This window comes from Apus apus, chromosome 1 (assembly GCF_020740795.1).
Source record: "Apus apus isolate bApuApu2 chromosome 1, bApuApu2.pri.cur, whole genome shotgun sequence".
Taxonomy (NCBI): domain Eukaryota; kingdom Metazoa; phylum Chordata; class Aves; order Apodiformes; family Apodidae; genus Apus; species Apus apus.
The window spans coordinates 90,488,286-90,505,225 of record NC_067282.1 but is presented as its reverse complement, the minus strand read 5'-3'; the positions used below and the strand labels follow the sequence as shown (position 1 = coordinate 90,505,225).

At 35.2% G+C, this 16,940-nt stretch overlaps 1 protein-coding gene across 4 annotated transcripts in view; it reads right to left on the bottom strand.

Annotated features, from left to right (window-relative positions):
* Nucleotides 1–16,940, bottom strand: part of NCAM2 (neural cell adhesion molecule 2) — a 274,687-nt gene that overhangs the window by 29,638 nt on the left and 228,109 nt on the right. For 2 of the 4 annotated variants that reach the window (XM_051642874.1, XM_051642883.1), the window contains exon 15: nt 14,269–14,449. In XM_051642874.1, the coding sequence (XP_051498834.1) occupies nt 14,269–14,449 (181 nt within the window). Of the gene's footprint in view, nt 1–3,615; nt 3,723–14,268; nt 14,450–16,940 lie in introns of those variants that run through there. The other 2 variants (XM_051642891.1, XM_051642906.1) reach the window with 2 other exon arrangements.

Sequence of the window (16,940 nt, the reverse complement as noted above, 5' to 3'; positions counted from 1 at the left end):
TTTGCAAATGTCTCTTTTCCCTTTTTCCTCATTCTCATCTGTTAGGAAGACAAGATGTTAATGCCATCTGTATCTTCTCACAGATTGTATAAAATATTGTAAAATAATCTTGCTCTCATTGTTTTTAAAGATAGAATTATGAAACATTCTAAAAGAGAAATAAAACCAAAACTGTATTAGTTATTAATGTCAGGAAATACATGACAACCCAAGGACATTACTCTCTTCCTCTTTTTCTTTCTCATTACAGAGGTTTTGGGATGCTGCCCAGAACTGCCTGGCTCTGCTGTCACAGAATCCCAATGATACTGGTTTAACTTATCCTCTTTGGACTTTAATAGGAAGGAAAGGAGCATTTACAAAGTACCTGATAATCTCAAAATGAGTAAATTGGAGCAGACATAAAAATTTATTTCTCATTTAACAGCAGAAACTTACGTGGTTTCCAGCTGAAGATACTAGCAGTTGGAAAAAATAAGTGATCTGAATTTGTCCCTATCCCACTGGAACTGTGACACTTAAGGATAAAAGCCAACTTGTTATTTATATTGTATATTTAGCTTCTAAAATTTCTCAAGGCTTTTCATTAGCTCTTTCACAATACGTTTGGAGAGTTCACAGTGAACCACTCTCTGTGCCCTAATTCCTATCTTGTCTTCTTACATAGCTATTTGCAATGTTAGAATGACTTGCTAAGATAATAAATTTATCACTGGTGAGGAGTACTTTAAATGTCTAACCAGAATAGGAAAAATATTCAGAAATTTTTCATTTTTTCTACTTTTATATACACCTGTAGTAGTCTTCTGTCTTGCTTTAATAAAGAAGTAAGAACAGAGACAAGTATTTGACAGGTAAAAAATGTAAGAAAATGTTTAGTAGAACAACTTTAACGTTTCAAATTTTAGGAAATTAGGAAAATGTTGCAAAATAAGGAAATAACATAATTAACTTTCAGTGTAAACTTAATGAGATCCTGTTTTATGTTTAATTCCATGAGACCATCTAAGTTTTACTCAAGACCTTTTAGTCCAGTGGCAGCTGCTCATTATTGATGAATCTACCTTCATTTTGGTTTTCTTTTTTATTCAGAAAAGCACTCCATCTCTCTTGTGTCCATGAGAGAAAATTCTGTTTCCGTATATGCATCCATTCCCTGTCTTACAATGTGATCAGAATGCAGAAGGGATGTGACTGCAGAGAACAACCTGTCGAAAGAATTTACTGCTCCTCATGTCCATCAAGAAGGCCCCATGTCTGTGCATCACTGTGCTCCTGAAAACTGAGAAAAAGGTCTTGGGAGCAGATCGTTATTTGCTTGTGCTAAAGCACACACAGGGGAGATCAAACCATTAGCTGTTGACCACTTGTGAACTGAGATTTTCAGAAGCTTGTAATGAGGCCAGACTTGGGCAGAGTAGCTTTTTTTTTCCCCTTGGGAATACAAGCAGCATCTACTTACTACATATTTGGCAAATGTCAGTTTTCTGACCATAGAGTAGAGACGTACTTGCAGTTTGTTTGTTTTGTTATCACAGGAAAAAAAGGACAATTAAAAAAAAGCAAGCTGCAAATGTTTTCACTGTCTGGATTTTAGAAATGGTTAGAAAAAAATAAAGCCTCTTGCAAAAGTTCCTGCCCAAGGTGATTCTTCTCCTAAAAAAACCCCTAGCATAAGCAATAGCACTTGTCAGAGTTATACTCAATTGAAAATGTATTCGTACCTCTGAAAGTTTTTTAACTGTTCTGTGTAGCTAGCAATTCTAAATTCTCTGTATCACAGTTAAAAGAATTAATTAATTAAAAAGGACAGCATAATGTTACGATCCCTATCTTTCATTAATTATTGTCTGTAAGTTAAATAAACATTTAAACATGGAACAAATGAATAGGTTTTGTTATAATAGTAACACTTATAAAACTAAATAGCAAAGTCAGTGCATACATTCATATTGTTTGTTTCACCCAACTGACTTGACTGTGAACCCAAATTTTCAACTCCTAAAAAATTAGAATAGAAATTCTATTTCTTCACCATACTGTGCCAGGCACATGTCAATGTAATTCATTTAAAATTAATGTCATGGCCATAGGTTAAAGTGGGTTAAACAGAGGGCTGTGGATCAAAGAGTGGCTCCACTTAACACAGTGAGAGATTTTCTAAAGATCACAATGAAGCCAACATTTTTAGAATTGTATTTGCTTGAATTCCAGCTATTTCATTATACTAAATATGTAATTTTCTAAAAATAAAATTTCTCTCAATAAATTAAGTCTTCTGATATACAAACATGAATTCTGAACACATCTTACTTGTGACATGGGACAGTTTTCTAAAATAAATATTTGGCTTAGATGAGAAAATGTTTTATTAATGAAGTTTGAAAGCAAGACTTCCAAGAATCTATTGCAATTGGCCAAACTCACCATAATCACTATTTCTAATACAGAAGAATATCCCTTACATGTGTGAAGATACATAAAACTTAAATTTGACCAAGTAGTTTCAAAGTTTGAAGATAATGGAATTAAACGCTAAAAGAAATCAATATAAGAGAAAAAAAACCAACATATTATCTTAGTTTATTATCTTTCTTATGTTTACTGATAATTTGAAGAGAACTACCTTAAATATTTAATTCTGTATTAGCTCTAAAGTGCATTGCTTTCTTGTGTTATTCTGTATGCAACAGAGGAATGAACCATAAACTTAGTAATCTACGTAAATCCTAAAATCAAATATATGTACTAGAATGTCTATGTGGACTCTTACTAAATTAACTTTTTTCTGTGGTTTTGTGTACATTGCTCTAGTTGCTGAGTTTGTAAGCCATTCTTTTACTATGTAGAATAGAGAAAACTTTTTTTCCCATTCTTTACTAAAGGTCAAAATTTAGCCCCTGGAGCCCCCACTCAAGCATCAAGTCCAACAAATGCCATGAAATGGAATGTGGCAGTGCTACAATTACAAGAAGTGAGTTTGGAGAGCAGGGACTTATTTTACGTGCTGAGGCATGGCTACAGAAATGTATATACAATTAAATACCATAAACTAAAGCAATTCAAAAATTTTTAATTAGAGAAGAAATGTTTGTGAAAATCCAGTAAAAAGTACAAAATATGTCTATATTAAACATAAAATTTTAAGCACATCATGGTAGGAGCTACTATAAGCACAACTGTGTGAAAACGTTTAATACAGAATCAAAATGTTTTCATGAAAGACCAATTCATGGTGTACCTGGAAAGCCATATGAGTCACAATGGTAAGGTCTATGCATAGATTTCTTATAACCAAAATAGAGTTGAGAAAATAGAATCAAATCCCATTTATCAAATTTGGGAAATCACATTCTCCAAGTTCTGCCAGACAGAAGAGCCAAGCATCATCTGTTCAATTTGTCACAGAACTTACAAGGACTCCATAAAGACAGGTGAAGAATTTTGTATGCATAGACTGAAATAATTACACTACTTAGGATCTTAACTAGGAATGGAAACTCTAGAAGAGCTATAGAAAGTTACAATTGATTATATAAATCTGTGTTTATTTTCCTGTAAATAGATAATTAAGAGGGAAAGGAAGAAAACATACTGTTTGCCTTATCAACAGCATCAAAACATGCACCAGAAACTTATGACTACAACGAAAGAGAAACCAGCAGCATTCAGCTGCAGGGACTGGCCTCCATTTTCACGTCTAGTAGCTTCACAGCATCTATCTGTGTGGATAAGAATTGTTACAGAAAATCAAGAGTGTGGAAAAGAAGGAAATTTGAGAAAAAAAGTTAAAAATTTGATAATATATGACAAATCAAAAAGAAAAAAGTGACAGTGGGAAAGAAAAAAAAGAGAAAAAAATCATTAATTCAATATTTACATTGTGCCAAAGGCAATCACTTCAAAGACGTTTCTCTAATAACAACATCAAATTATGATTGAAATGTGAATGAAGTGGTAATCATTGAAGTTCTCTTGACAAATCTGGATAACGCAGTATTCAAACCAGAGAAAAGATACTTCTTAATAGCAGCAGGCAAAGTGGTAAACTCTTTGGTCTAGCTTTAAAGCAATTTATTCAAGCACTTAACCTAAAGCTTACAACCAACTTGTCTTGTTTCCTCTCAAGATACAAAGCTATTCAGCCAAGTCCAACCTAAATACAATATTTAATGTGTCCTTCATGGTGAAGCAACTTGGAACTCAGGAAAGTATAATGAAACTTCCATCAGATATGGCAAATATTTGAAGTAACAAACACCAGCCCATAGGCTGAAAGAAAATAAAAATTCAAAGAAGCAATTAATTATATAAAAAGAAGGTTCAGATCATGCATGAGGATCAAGAAGAGATGAATTTGTTTAGCTGTTTCTTCTTTCTAATAATTTTATCTTGTTCATGACATATCATAGGGGTCCAGAAAGGACCACTGTGAAAACTGGCATCAATAATATGGACCACTTGAAATATGAATGACCAATGCAATTAGCACAGGCAGCTGGGTAATTAGAAATTTAATACTTGAGTGGGAACAAAACAAAGTTGGTTTTCAAAACATGCAACTTCTTAGCCATTCAAGTCACACAGTATGTCTTGGATGCAATCCAGTGCAATGTATGAAGTTCACATATATATTTTTCTACTAAGTTAACTTTTGGCAGATCATACAGTCAAGTTTATGTACTACAGTGTATGTTTAGACGTTATAATATCCTTGATTGGATTATTTTTTTCACCTACAGTGACACAGTAATTGTTTGGATAGTGACTATATCAGTGTTAGGCTTCTGTTTCAAAAGAGAGTACAAAAGAAACTGAAATGCAGAAAATCTTGTGTAGTGTGAACAATAACCTTGGTTATATTTTAATTTACTTACTTTTAAAAATGAATTTTAAGAAATCATAATGAAAATAGGTGAAAACTGTTAAGCTGCCAATTTTTCATGTAAATTGTACTGTATCTGTCCATTAAAATTATTTAAGCCTTAAAATAATTGATTGAAGGTTAAAATCAGTCCACAGGATGACTTCTGACAGCTTAGCACAACTAAATTTGGGCATGTCACTTAGTCTAGAGAGCTTGTATTCTGAAGAGAAAGACAAGTGTTGCCCAAATAAGTATCTGTTTCCACAAACATATGATGAAGATATGCAGAATTCAAGCGCTACCCAAAATAAAAGGATTTTTAGGTTTGAGGATTTGAATCTTTTGGAGTTTTTTTGCAAAACATCTCAATTCAGCTTAAATCATGGAGCTGTTGTTCTGTGAATATTTTCGTATTTTCATGAATATGTTTTGTGAATAGAAGGGAATAATAGATGTGGATGAATTAAGTTTACCCTAAGCTCTACTCCTTTATAACACAAATATCCCTGTTCTTACACAAATATTCACCTGAGTCTCGGTAACTGTTAAGTGGAAAAGACAGATAAATAAATAAAATAAGACTTATTACGGACTTTACCCCATCCTCATGCATATTTCTACTGTGGTGTTTTCAATGACATCCATTTTAAAGAAGTTATAACTGTTGAAGCCGCTCAAAATTCACAACCACCTTTTTATTAAGACAAATAATTTGGTCCTTATATTCGTAGCAAAAAAAAATAAAAAAAAAATCTTTGACATATTAAGCTTCCACAGTTATTTCAGTAACATAGCTTTTAAATATTTTTAGATAATATATCTAGCAATTAAAAATTTTAATTGGCACTTAGGGTATTTTTAATTATAAAGCAACATAATGTTAACAACTTATTATAACAAATATTCTAGGTTAATAAGAGTATCATAATTATGAAGTATGGCCTAGCACTTCAACATTGAACCTCTGTGATTATTTACATTTTTTCTCATTGCATTCATAAAGATAAAAAAAAACCAAAAAATAAACAAAAAAAAAAACAAGAAAAAAATTCAAATTGTTTTGAAGCAGAAGTTCTGTAAAAACAGAGTAGTTCTTTGACTATTATTGGATTTTCCTAGCATTCCACTGCTTTTCTAGTATTCAGTGGTGGTTAATTCCCCTCACAGCTGTACTGTAAGAGTTACATTATATAAAACACAATATAAATTTATCTGTTTTTCCCTATGAACAGCGTAAGCCTTTTAGTCTCTGATTCATATGAAAAAATTTCTACTAATTTTAGTGAGCACTTTCTATGCCTTTTCATTTAAAACCTGTTAGTCTTTGCAGGGAATGGAGCAAAACCAGTGGGTTTTAGCCTGCAGCATCAATGTCCATCTCCAGGATTTTATGAGAGATGGCTCTTACTCAGCAAATTGGTTTGCAGAACAAAAGCAAATAGGTTTTGTAGGACTGACATCTTTCTGAAGTTTTGGATATTAATTTCTCTGATTAGCATGACTCCTACCAATGACTGTTGTCAAAGCATGAGATCTCAAAGTTAACAGTTCAACTTTTCTCTAACCTCTTCAGAAACTCATGAAATAAACAAACAAACAAATAAATAAATAAAGAGAATTTTCTAATACAGCAATACCTGCTGAAGAATTTGCTTTACACTTTTGGCTCAGAATTATGACCTGAACAAAAGTCAAACAAAAGTCTTCATTTTCAGGTTCTGATTCTGAAATAACAATACCCTTTAGCCTATGAGACAACGATGCAGGTAACTTCACAAGGGTAATTCTACAGTTCTTTGTTGCCCAGGGATGATCAGGGCTGCAAGGTGACTAACATCTTAGGGCTTTCCTTTTTGACTATGGCATTTTGTTCTTCATTTTAGATGTATCCACTCAAAGATGCAGAGATAGACTAAGGAACCTTGGAATGCACAAAGTTGTATATAAGAGATACCCATTATGGTCTTAAAATTTCTGATCCTTGGAATGGAAACTTTAACTTTAGAAATGTCTTCAAAGTTCTGTCCTTTTCTCTTCCTTTATTAGTTTAAATTTATTGCTATCGAAGCTGGTGCAAGGATTAAGGGTCATAAAGTTACTATTCTTTCCCAAGTTATTCCAATTGTTGAAAGTATGCACATTTCTAATACAATGTTTTCCTTACTGAGCTACAAATAATTTTACTTCTATCCTCAGATACCTACTTTTTAAAAGTTTACAGGAGTGTATTATTTTTGAAGCCTCTGCTCTCTGGCAAATTTGGTGAAATTGTCAACTGCATTCAAATGTTATCAGAAGACACAAATGGATGGATGTTTGTACAATTGTACGTACACACATCCATGGACAGGCAGTGTGGTCACAAGTCATAGTTTGAAAATCAGGTCAAAATGTCATTCCTGAAAAATCAGTACCTAATATAATTCTACAGCCTTTTTCCGGAGATTTAAATAGACAATTTAAAAGCCACAAGTAATGACTTCTAGAGCTGGCTCAAGTAGCTACTGACAGCCTTTCTAGTTTTTCTATGGAAAGAGACTACAAAACAAGATGATAATTACAAATCCCAAAAAATATACCTAATTCAATTTTTAACGATGCACATATCTTTTGCTAGAACTAAGAGTAAGCACCAGAAGCCAACTAGTAACACTACCCTATAGTTAACTCCGCCTTAGAATGCAGCCCTGTTTTGAAATAATGCATTGTACCTGGAAAGGGCTTTTCTTCAACTGAGTTACATATGATCACTAATGACTAATTTTGGTTACCAGTAGTTCTGCGAAACACTCAAGACGGAATATCTACAGTCTATTCCTTGTTCATTACCTACAGAATTGTTGACTAAAGTTAAAAAGACATACAGTCAGTTTATATCTGCAAAAGCACATGGCTTACTTATTATGTACTGAGACAAAAAAACCCCACAAACATAAACAAAATCCAGCTTGGTCTGAAGAATGCGGTTGTTGCTAGAGAAGTAAGTGAGGATGGAAAAAAATCTGGCTTGGTTTTATTGGAAGAGACCTGTGAACAGAAACCTAGAAACCAGACATCACAGAGATACTACTGCTTTTGGAAATCTAGGGACACAGAGACATGGGGAAATCCTGGCACACGAAGCATGTCAGGGAATACTTCAGAAAACGGGACATATATAAGTCCATAGGCTCTGACAGGATGTGTCCACGGGTGTTGAAGGAGCTGTCATTGCAAGGACATTCTCAATAATCTTTGAATGATCATGCAGTTTGGGAGATGTCATGGTGGATGGAGGGAAGTAAACGTCACTTCTGTCTTTAGAAGGGACAGGAAGGAGGGTTCAGGGATCTACAAGCCAGTCAGCCTCACCTCCATCTCTGGGAATGGGATGGAGCAACTAATCCTGCAAACTGTTTCCTAGTACATAAAGAATACTACATCGGAAGTACTCAGCATTGATCCACAAGGCAAAGTCATGCTTAACCAAGGTAACCTGGTCACCTTTGATGACTGGCTTAGTAGATGACAGAAGAGCTGTGCATATTGTCTATGTTTACTTCAGTAAGACTTTTGACACTGTTTCCCATATAATCCTCATAGAGAAGCTGTTGAAATATGGTCTGGATTAAGCAGACAGTTAGTGGAATTGAAAACTGGAAGAATGCCCAGGCCCAGAGGGTGCTGAAGTCTATGAAGTCTAGTTGGAGGCCAGTGACTAGCGGTGTACCTCAGGAGTCAATACTGGGTCCAATCCTGTTGAACACTATCAATAATTTGAATGATGGAGCAGTACATACCCTCAGCAACCTTGCTGATGGTACAAATCTCATGGAATGTCTGATACATCAGAAGGTCATGCTGCCATCCAGAGGGATCTTGGCAGGCTGGAGAAATGGGCTGACAGGAAACTCATGATGTTCAACAAGAGGAAGTGCAAAGTCCTCCCTCTGGTGAGGAACAACCCTAGTCACCCGGTGGGAAGGAAGCTTTGCAGAAAAGGCTCCCAGGAGTCCTGGGGGACACCAAGTTGAACATTAGCCAGCAATGTACTCTTGCGGCAAGGAAGGCTAATGGTAGTGATGGCAGAGGCCTTGGTTGCAAGTATGCTTTTATATGATACTCTGACCTTGAGGCTCAGATGTAATCAGGTAAAATCTTATTTCAAACAGATGTGAAAGATTAGGAATCTAAGGAAAATGCTTCAGAGCACATAAGAACTATTCAGATTGGAAGTTTATTAATAGTTATGGCAAGCCAATAGATGTTATGTATTTTTGTAGTGGGGTATACACAATAATAATGAAGAAGGCTGCTTTTTGGTTTCTCTTAGCTGATGCATGGCCAGGGTCCAGGCACACCTCTGAAGAAAGGGGAGGCAATATCTCCATTCACAGCTAGCAAGACTTCCCCATGGAGTCTCCCTAGCCCATGGGTCAGGGTTGATGGGAGGTGAGAGACAAGGAGAGCATCTGCAGCAAGAAAGTCTGCTCTTTGGCCACAAGACATGAAACTAACAAAAACTTACTCCAGCTACACAGTTGGTGTCATGCAGAATTTATTTTTACCCAAAATTGTCAATTTATTGCTCGATTGAGGGCAAAATTAAAGAAAAGGACTCATTCTGAGAGAAAACTGTGGGCATCAGGGAGACATTTCTATTTTTCTGTACTTAGTCATTTCCGGTCTCTGAAAGAAACAGTTAATTATCCTGCCTTCTAATAAAACACTGCCTTTGTAGTTCAAAAGCCTTATTTTCTCTACGTAATACATCATAAAACATACAACAAAAATTTCAAATACATATATATACACATACCGAAAGCATTGATAAGAGCTGTTTTTATTTTTCATAGACTTAGACACCAGTGGAGATCGATAGAGGAGTACCATCTTTGTTACTAGAGATGATGAGAGAAAAGACCATGTACTAGATTTTCCCTCTTTGCCTATCACTGTACGAATTTAAGAACTGGTGACAGACATACATTTAAAAAAAAAAAAAAAAAAAAAAGACGCACAAGGGATTAAACTTACCCAAGGATGTTAATAAAAAAATATTCTTACAGTTCATGCAGTATGGGAAGTTACAAAAAACCCCAAAATAACCAATATTGCAAAGTGAGAAAAACAAGTCAAAGGGCATCTTACTATCCCTAAATGCTTTTCTTATTTTCTTACTATTGCGTAATTATTTATAATGAAGATGAAAAAACTTATGATAAAGCACAATTTGCAGCCATTTTTAATATATCTATTGGCCTTTCAAGGAAACAGCAATGACTGAATAAAAGCCTTTTGAAGATGGCATCTGCATAAATCTTCTGCCACTAATTTATAGAAATATATATAGCACTTGCAAAGAATATCCTCTTTTAACATGTTCCATTTAATCTTCTTCTAGGGTTTATATAATATAAAACTGTAGATGTGTTTTCAGGTTGCAATAGTAACGGTTCAGAACAACAGCTGATTTGGATACGTTTGTACCAGCTGCACTGTACAAAGACAAGACCTCTGTCTCTGTCCTGCTGAGAAAGAGTAAATGGTCCTGAACTATGGGCTGCAGTGTTGGCTCATGGAGTTTGGCTGTTCCCAGTGACGGCTAGTCAGGGGGCTTGTTATGACTCCAGAGGTTAGACTATGCTGTCCTAACACTGATAAAGAGCCAAAGGACACAGCTCCTTTGAGAATCACCTTTTTTTCTCACAGGACTAGAAGAAACTTAACACTATAGAGAAACCAGAATAAAATTTTTGAAAATACCACAAAGCATTACTGAAAATCTTATAAAGTCTTCATGCACCTGTAAGTACTGCCAACTGACATATCTAGAGAGATTTCTGAATACATAAAATACTTCTCTATTCTTAAATACATGCTCATATGTCTGATTAAAAAGTGAAATACAAAGATGGAACTGCTGACTGCAAAGAATAACTAATAATTGAAAAAACATAGGAAGTAAAATCATAAATATACAGTAATGCATATACGTATAAACATATACACATAAATGAACATATTTATACATTTATTCAAGGCAAAGCCTGTACAGAAGTTAGTTTGCAGTTTTTCTTAAAGTCAGTGCAAGGTTCCATTGCTGAGCCCTTCAGAAAACCAGGAAACTTTTTAAAAGTTTTTTTAAAAGGGTTACAAATTCTGAGAAACTAATCACAAATTTGAATGATTCAATGAACAGAGACCATGTTATAGGCCTAGGAACAGAAATTACAAAATCAAGTAATCTATAGTTGGAGGCTGCTGAGGCCAACCATGTGAAAATTTAAAGGAATGTCTTTCTCATTTATACACCTCACTGATGCCAGACAGCAATTTTCAGCCTCAAGTTCCTTCCTAGATCTCAGATTGTTAATGGAAGACCATATTGAGTTATTATAGAATTTGACTGCCAGCCAGCAGCCAGTACTGGCTCACTCTTCCCTAGCTGGCAGAAGTTGTGGATTCAGAGCCCACAGGAGTTGTGTTTTCATGGAAGTAAGAGTTTTGGCTTCTGGTCCTGCCTTTGGGGATTCCTATTTCTGCCTTTTATCCAATGGCTCTTGAAAGCACAATGCTGCAGCAATAAGAATAAAGTTTTATTTCTTGTGACAGTTCCCTTTTTCCCTGATAAGTACCTGTCAAAGGACAACAAATATATACTTGCCTCCATCTCTCTCCAGTTTCCTGATTAATTACATTAGCTTGCACACATTTTCATCAGAATAGTATGTTACGTATAGTTAACTATCATGATACTTAGGAGATCCCATAATTCTCTTCCATGAGATTTAATATTTACTATATACAGATATGTTGAGTGTTTATAAAATCATAGAATAATTTCAGTTGGAAAAGACCTCTAAGATCTCCAACTTTAATTGATAGCCTAGCATTGCCAATCTACCACTAGACCATGTTCCTGAGGACCATATCTACACATCTTTTAAATACCTCCAGGGATGGTGACTCAGCCATTTCCTGGGGCAGTCTTTTCCAGTGTTTTATTACCCTTTCAGTCAAGAATTTTTTCCTGGCACAACTTGAGGCCATCTACCTTTTGTCCTATTGCTTCTTCACTGGGAGAAGAGACCAACCACCTCGCTACTACTTTTTTTCAAGCAGTTGTGGAGAGCAGTAACGTCTCCCCTCAGCCTTCTTTTCCCCAGGCTAAACATCCCCAGATCCCACAGCTGCTCCTAAGAAGACTTGTGCTCTAGACTCTTCACCAACTTTGTTGCTCTTCTTTGTACAGACTGCAGGATCTCAATGTCTTTTTTGTAATGAGGAGCCCAAAACTGAACACAATTTTTTGAGATGTGGCTTCACCACTGCTGAGTACAGGAGGACAATCACTTCACTAGTCCTGCTGGCCCCACTGTTTCTGGTATAAGCCAGGATGCTGTTGGCTTTCTTGGCCACTTAGACACACTTCTGGCTCATATTCAGCCAGCTGTCTACTCACAGCCCCAGATCCTTTTCCATTTTAATTACATTTAGAGCCAAACAGAAACAGTGCAGCTGAAGTGCCACAGATCTGGGCATATACAGATGAGGAGTCTTAGAAACTTTTATAAAAATTATGTGAATAATCAGGAAGGCGACCTTAGTCATCTGAAGCTGCTAAGTGAGCACAGAAGAGTTGATGCAGATTTCATTTAAAAGTCTACCTAATTCACTCTTGTTGCCAGTGTCCTTCTTTGGAACTAGCTGTAGATGTCTAGCTGCAAATACCCAGGCCCCAAATCTGACAAATAATGCAACATCCACATTGATTAACTGATGTAAGAAATATCTGTTCTGCTCAAAGTTAAGCATTTTATACACACTATCTGTCAAGTTTTAAAAGAGCTCGTTCATGCTTTTGCAACAACAGTTAATTTCTATTATGGTGCAATAATAATAATATGCAATTTCAAAACAAGATAACCATACTGACTCATGAATAGGAACATCCATGTTCCATTGATTTTAAATGTCTCTTGACAAACTTTAAAAAATTGCCTATAGAGTGTTCTTATGATGGGTATTTCACGCTCTTCTCAGGCTTTGCAAAAATAGTTGTAAAGGAAACTAATTAGTTCCACAATCATAATTGCAACAATGATTCCTCTAAAGAAGACCGGATGTTAAATAGTAACAGACCCCTTACAATTCCTTAGAGGTTATGGGAGAGCACTGAAAAGAAAAAGAACCTAAATACTTGTAAAACTGTGTTCAGAGAAAAATGTTCCGTCTATCATCTGAAACTAAATTAAATGAGCTGCTTTTTCTTTAATGTCTAGAGACCACCTGCACTATAATTTGTGGAGGCATATCATGTTTCTCTCAGTTATAGCAGATCTGGCAATAATATGGAATACTTTAAATAATTATAACAGGTTAAGGTTAGATTGCATTGCAAAACAAGTAAGATTTGTGTTTCAAAGATCAGTCCTAGTCAGATGCTCCAGTATTGGCATGGTTTACATTTTAAAATATTGGTAATTACATTTATTTGGCAATAGTTTAATTTGATTCTAATATTCTAATAGTTTATTATATGGCATACAGAAAATACTACGTTAGAGGATTTTGCACCTAATTTTAAAACAGTAATGATGACACTGATCTAATTTGGAATTTAATATTAAATATATCAGCTCATAATTTAGGTCACTTTTGAAATCATTGATATTTGCTTTATAAAAATTAAAATTACCCATAATATATCAGAAATTACCATAATATTTAAAGTTTATTAGAATGAAATAAATTGGCATTGTTGCACCAAAATATAACTTCACATTGACAAGCATGAAAACTTGATAACTTAGTTACGGAAACACACAACTAAGATGCAGTTTTCCTTAAAAAAATTCCAGACCTTCCTATTTATATGCTTAAAAGTACAAGCTCTTATATAGATTTCAAAACTTGTAAATAGGCCTAATAGAAGGCTGTAGGCTCACCACGTTAAGGTGAATCAGTAAGACGGTATCTAAACAAGACTATTTTAACTTCAGCAGACACTAACATAAATACCTTTATTACATGTGTATCTTGAAGCACATGTAGACACAGGACTGAAGTAAAGAATTCTAGCAACTAAGTTGCTTATAACAGACAAATAGGTGGTGCAAGGCAACTTAAAAATGTATACCAGGTTTACTTAAATACTGTATTTCTTGTTAACTGTCATCATGTAGGTTGAAGATTCAGTGTTTGTTCTGTACTTAAAAATTACTTTATTACTAAGATAAAAGTAGGAAACTGGGTAACATTCAAATGCTTTGGATCAAGTTTTTGCTAATATCAGAGTATGGAATCTCAGTCTTTGTCAATTAAAGAAGACTTCAGTTACCTTATGTTCAACTACACATATTAGTGTACTATGAGTAGCAAACAATACATAGAGAGAAAACAATAAAAAATTACCTTACCTGTAATAATGTTGGGCTTTGGTGGCATGATGAATTCATACAATGTTGGTTCAGAATAACCCAGTCTGTTTGCAGCTGTAATTTGTACTTCATAACCCATGGTCCACTGCAGATGATCTAAGATGATGTGGTCTCTACTACCTTGCACTTTTTTCTCTAGCCACTGGTCTTCCTTATCTTTCTGTAAAGATGCAAACAGTTTCAATTCTCAAAACCTCCTGTATTTTTCTAAACTATGTGTCTATATGATGCACAAAAAATACTAAGTTTCATTGTCAGAGTTTAGGAACATTCAAATAACCTAATTTTGGAGATCTGAGTACTAGGACTTTTTGTAATTTTGATCACTCCTAATCATGTTTCCACAATGTGGATTTAAGGATTTTGTAGGCAATCCCTTTTAACCTTTTGGCTTCAATTTATCCTTCACTCAAATACTGATGTTTATCTTGGGGAACAGCAGGATAATTATTTACAAAAGCGGATAATAATAAATCCTGTAAAATGTCTTTTTCATGTGAATGTTTCAATTACATTTTGATCAATATTCTTTAAAAGAAACTTGCCATTAAACTAAAATTTGAATTGTTCATTAATGCAAGTTCTTCTTATATCATAAATTAGTTATACAATGAAAATGTACACTAGCTGTAGCAATATGTGGTACTAGATGAACATTTTGCAAAACAGGTTTTATGCGACAATACAAACACCACTGAGAAAGTATGCAGTCCTGTGTCTATCCTGGTGAGAGGATACACGTAAGTCATTAAGGTGGTGTTCTACAGAAAAAAAAGGGTTCTCACAATTCAGATAATGATCTAAGACATCTATACAAAGGGAATAAATGAAGACTTCTGTTGCAGTCTTCATGCTGGCATTTCATAAATTTGGAATTCTTACCATTGCAATTGCTACTTTTAGTGCATAATGTATTTAAATATTCTTTACACAAATGAGAATTACAAAGTAATTAATATGTAAAAGGATAAAACAGTACATGCTGTCAAACACCAAAGTCTTGTTGTTCAAAGAAATATTAATAACAGTCAGTAAGAATCCATGCAGTCCTATTCTTACTAAACACTGTGGTACAATGCAGTGGAAAAAACTATGGCTGAGAGCCAAATCCTGGACATACAACCTATAAAGCAACACAGATCCAGTCATTGGATATAAACTTTTGGGGAAAAATACCTTGTCAAATACAGGGAAGTATAACTGCTGCAGACTACCATGTTTCTCAGCAGCTTATATTTAGGCTCTTTGCTGAAGCATCTTGCTCTTGACTGATGTGTCAAAGAAAATAGTGTCTAAATTAGACAGTTCAGGGCCCAGTCATGTTTCTTATGCCTGCTTTGTGGTTTGGTTTTTTTGTTGTTTGTTGGGGTTTTTTTGTCCCCATTCTTCAGAAAATAGAGTGAAAGACTTAACTCCCTTATGTGCTCTGCTGCAATTACTTATTCACGATGAGTGCTGAGTGTGATGGCTTTTCCATACTGACTGCACTTTTTCTTAAGCTCTTTTCTGCTTCTTCTGCACTGGCATTGGTACCAACACATAGCAGTCCCAGGAATGATTAAAATGCAGTAACATGTATTTTCAGGAACATTTGTAGCTAGGTGAATGTGCCTACTTGGTGCAGCAGTAGACCAATGGAAAACATCACAATAGTAGTCACATTACAAATAATAAAAAAAAATATATAAAATACACTGGAGTAAAAATAGTTCCTCCTGGTGTAAAACACAGCATTGAAAACATTAGCTGTAGTGATCATGCAATAGTAGAGTTCAGGATCATGTGTGGAAGACACAGAGCAACAAGTAGAATTGCAACTCTGGATTTCAGGGGAGCTAACCTCGTGTCTTCGAGGAAACACTTGAAGAAATCCCATGGGTCCAGGCTCTAGAAGGTAGGGGATCTAAAAGAGCTTGTTAATATTCAAGCATCACTTCCTTGAAGCTTAAGATTGGTGCATCTCTATGACTAAGAAATAAGCAAAAGAGGCAACAGACCTCCATAGATGAGCAAGGAGCTGCTGGAAAAAACAGAAGAGCAGACTGAGAGGGGATCTTAATGCTTATAAATATCTACAGGGTGGGTGTCAGGAGGATGAAGCCAGACTCTTTTCAGTGGTGCCCAGTGACAGGAGAGTGGCAACGGGAACAAACTGAAACACAGTTACATCTAAACTTTAAGAAGTTTACTTTACTTTACTGTGAGGGTGAAAGAGCACTAGGACAGGCTGCCCAGAGAAGTTGTGGAGTCTCCTTCTATGGAAACATTAAAAAACTTCCTGAATGGTTGTCCTTCTATAGACGTAAGAAAAAATGAAAAGTTCCACAGTTTGGACATCTGAACAGTAATGAAAGAGCTGAAAAGTAACAGGATACCTGCCTACTGCACCAGAGAGGTGACACCCTAAGTTTAGTTGAAAGTGAAGCCAACTGGATAGATAGAGATAAATGAAACAAAGTTCAAGCCCTGACGTCAAAGACAACAACATGTTTCACAAAGAGTGATGAACAGCAAGTTGGGAGGGAGAAGAATAAAGGAAGCCTGGGAAAGCAAGTTGTCTTCTATAGATAAACAGATAATCCTTCAGAATACAGTCTGCTTTCAGCAACTTAAATGGGGAAAAAAAAAAAAAAAAGAAAAAAAAAAGAGCA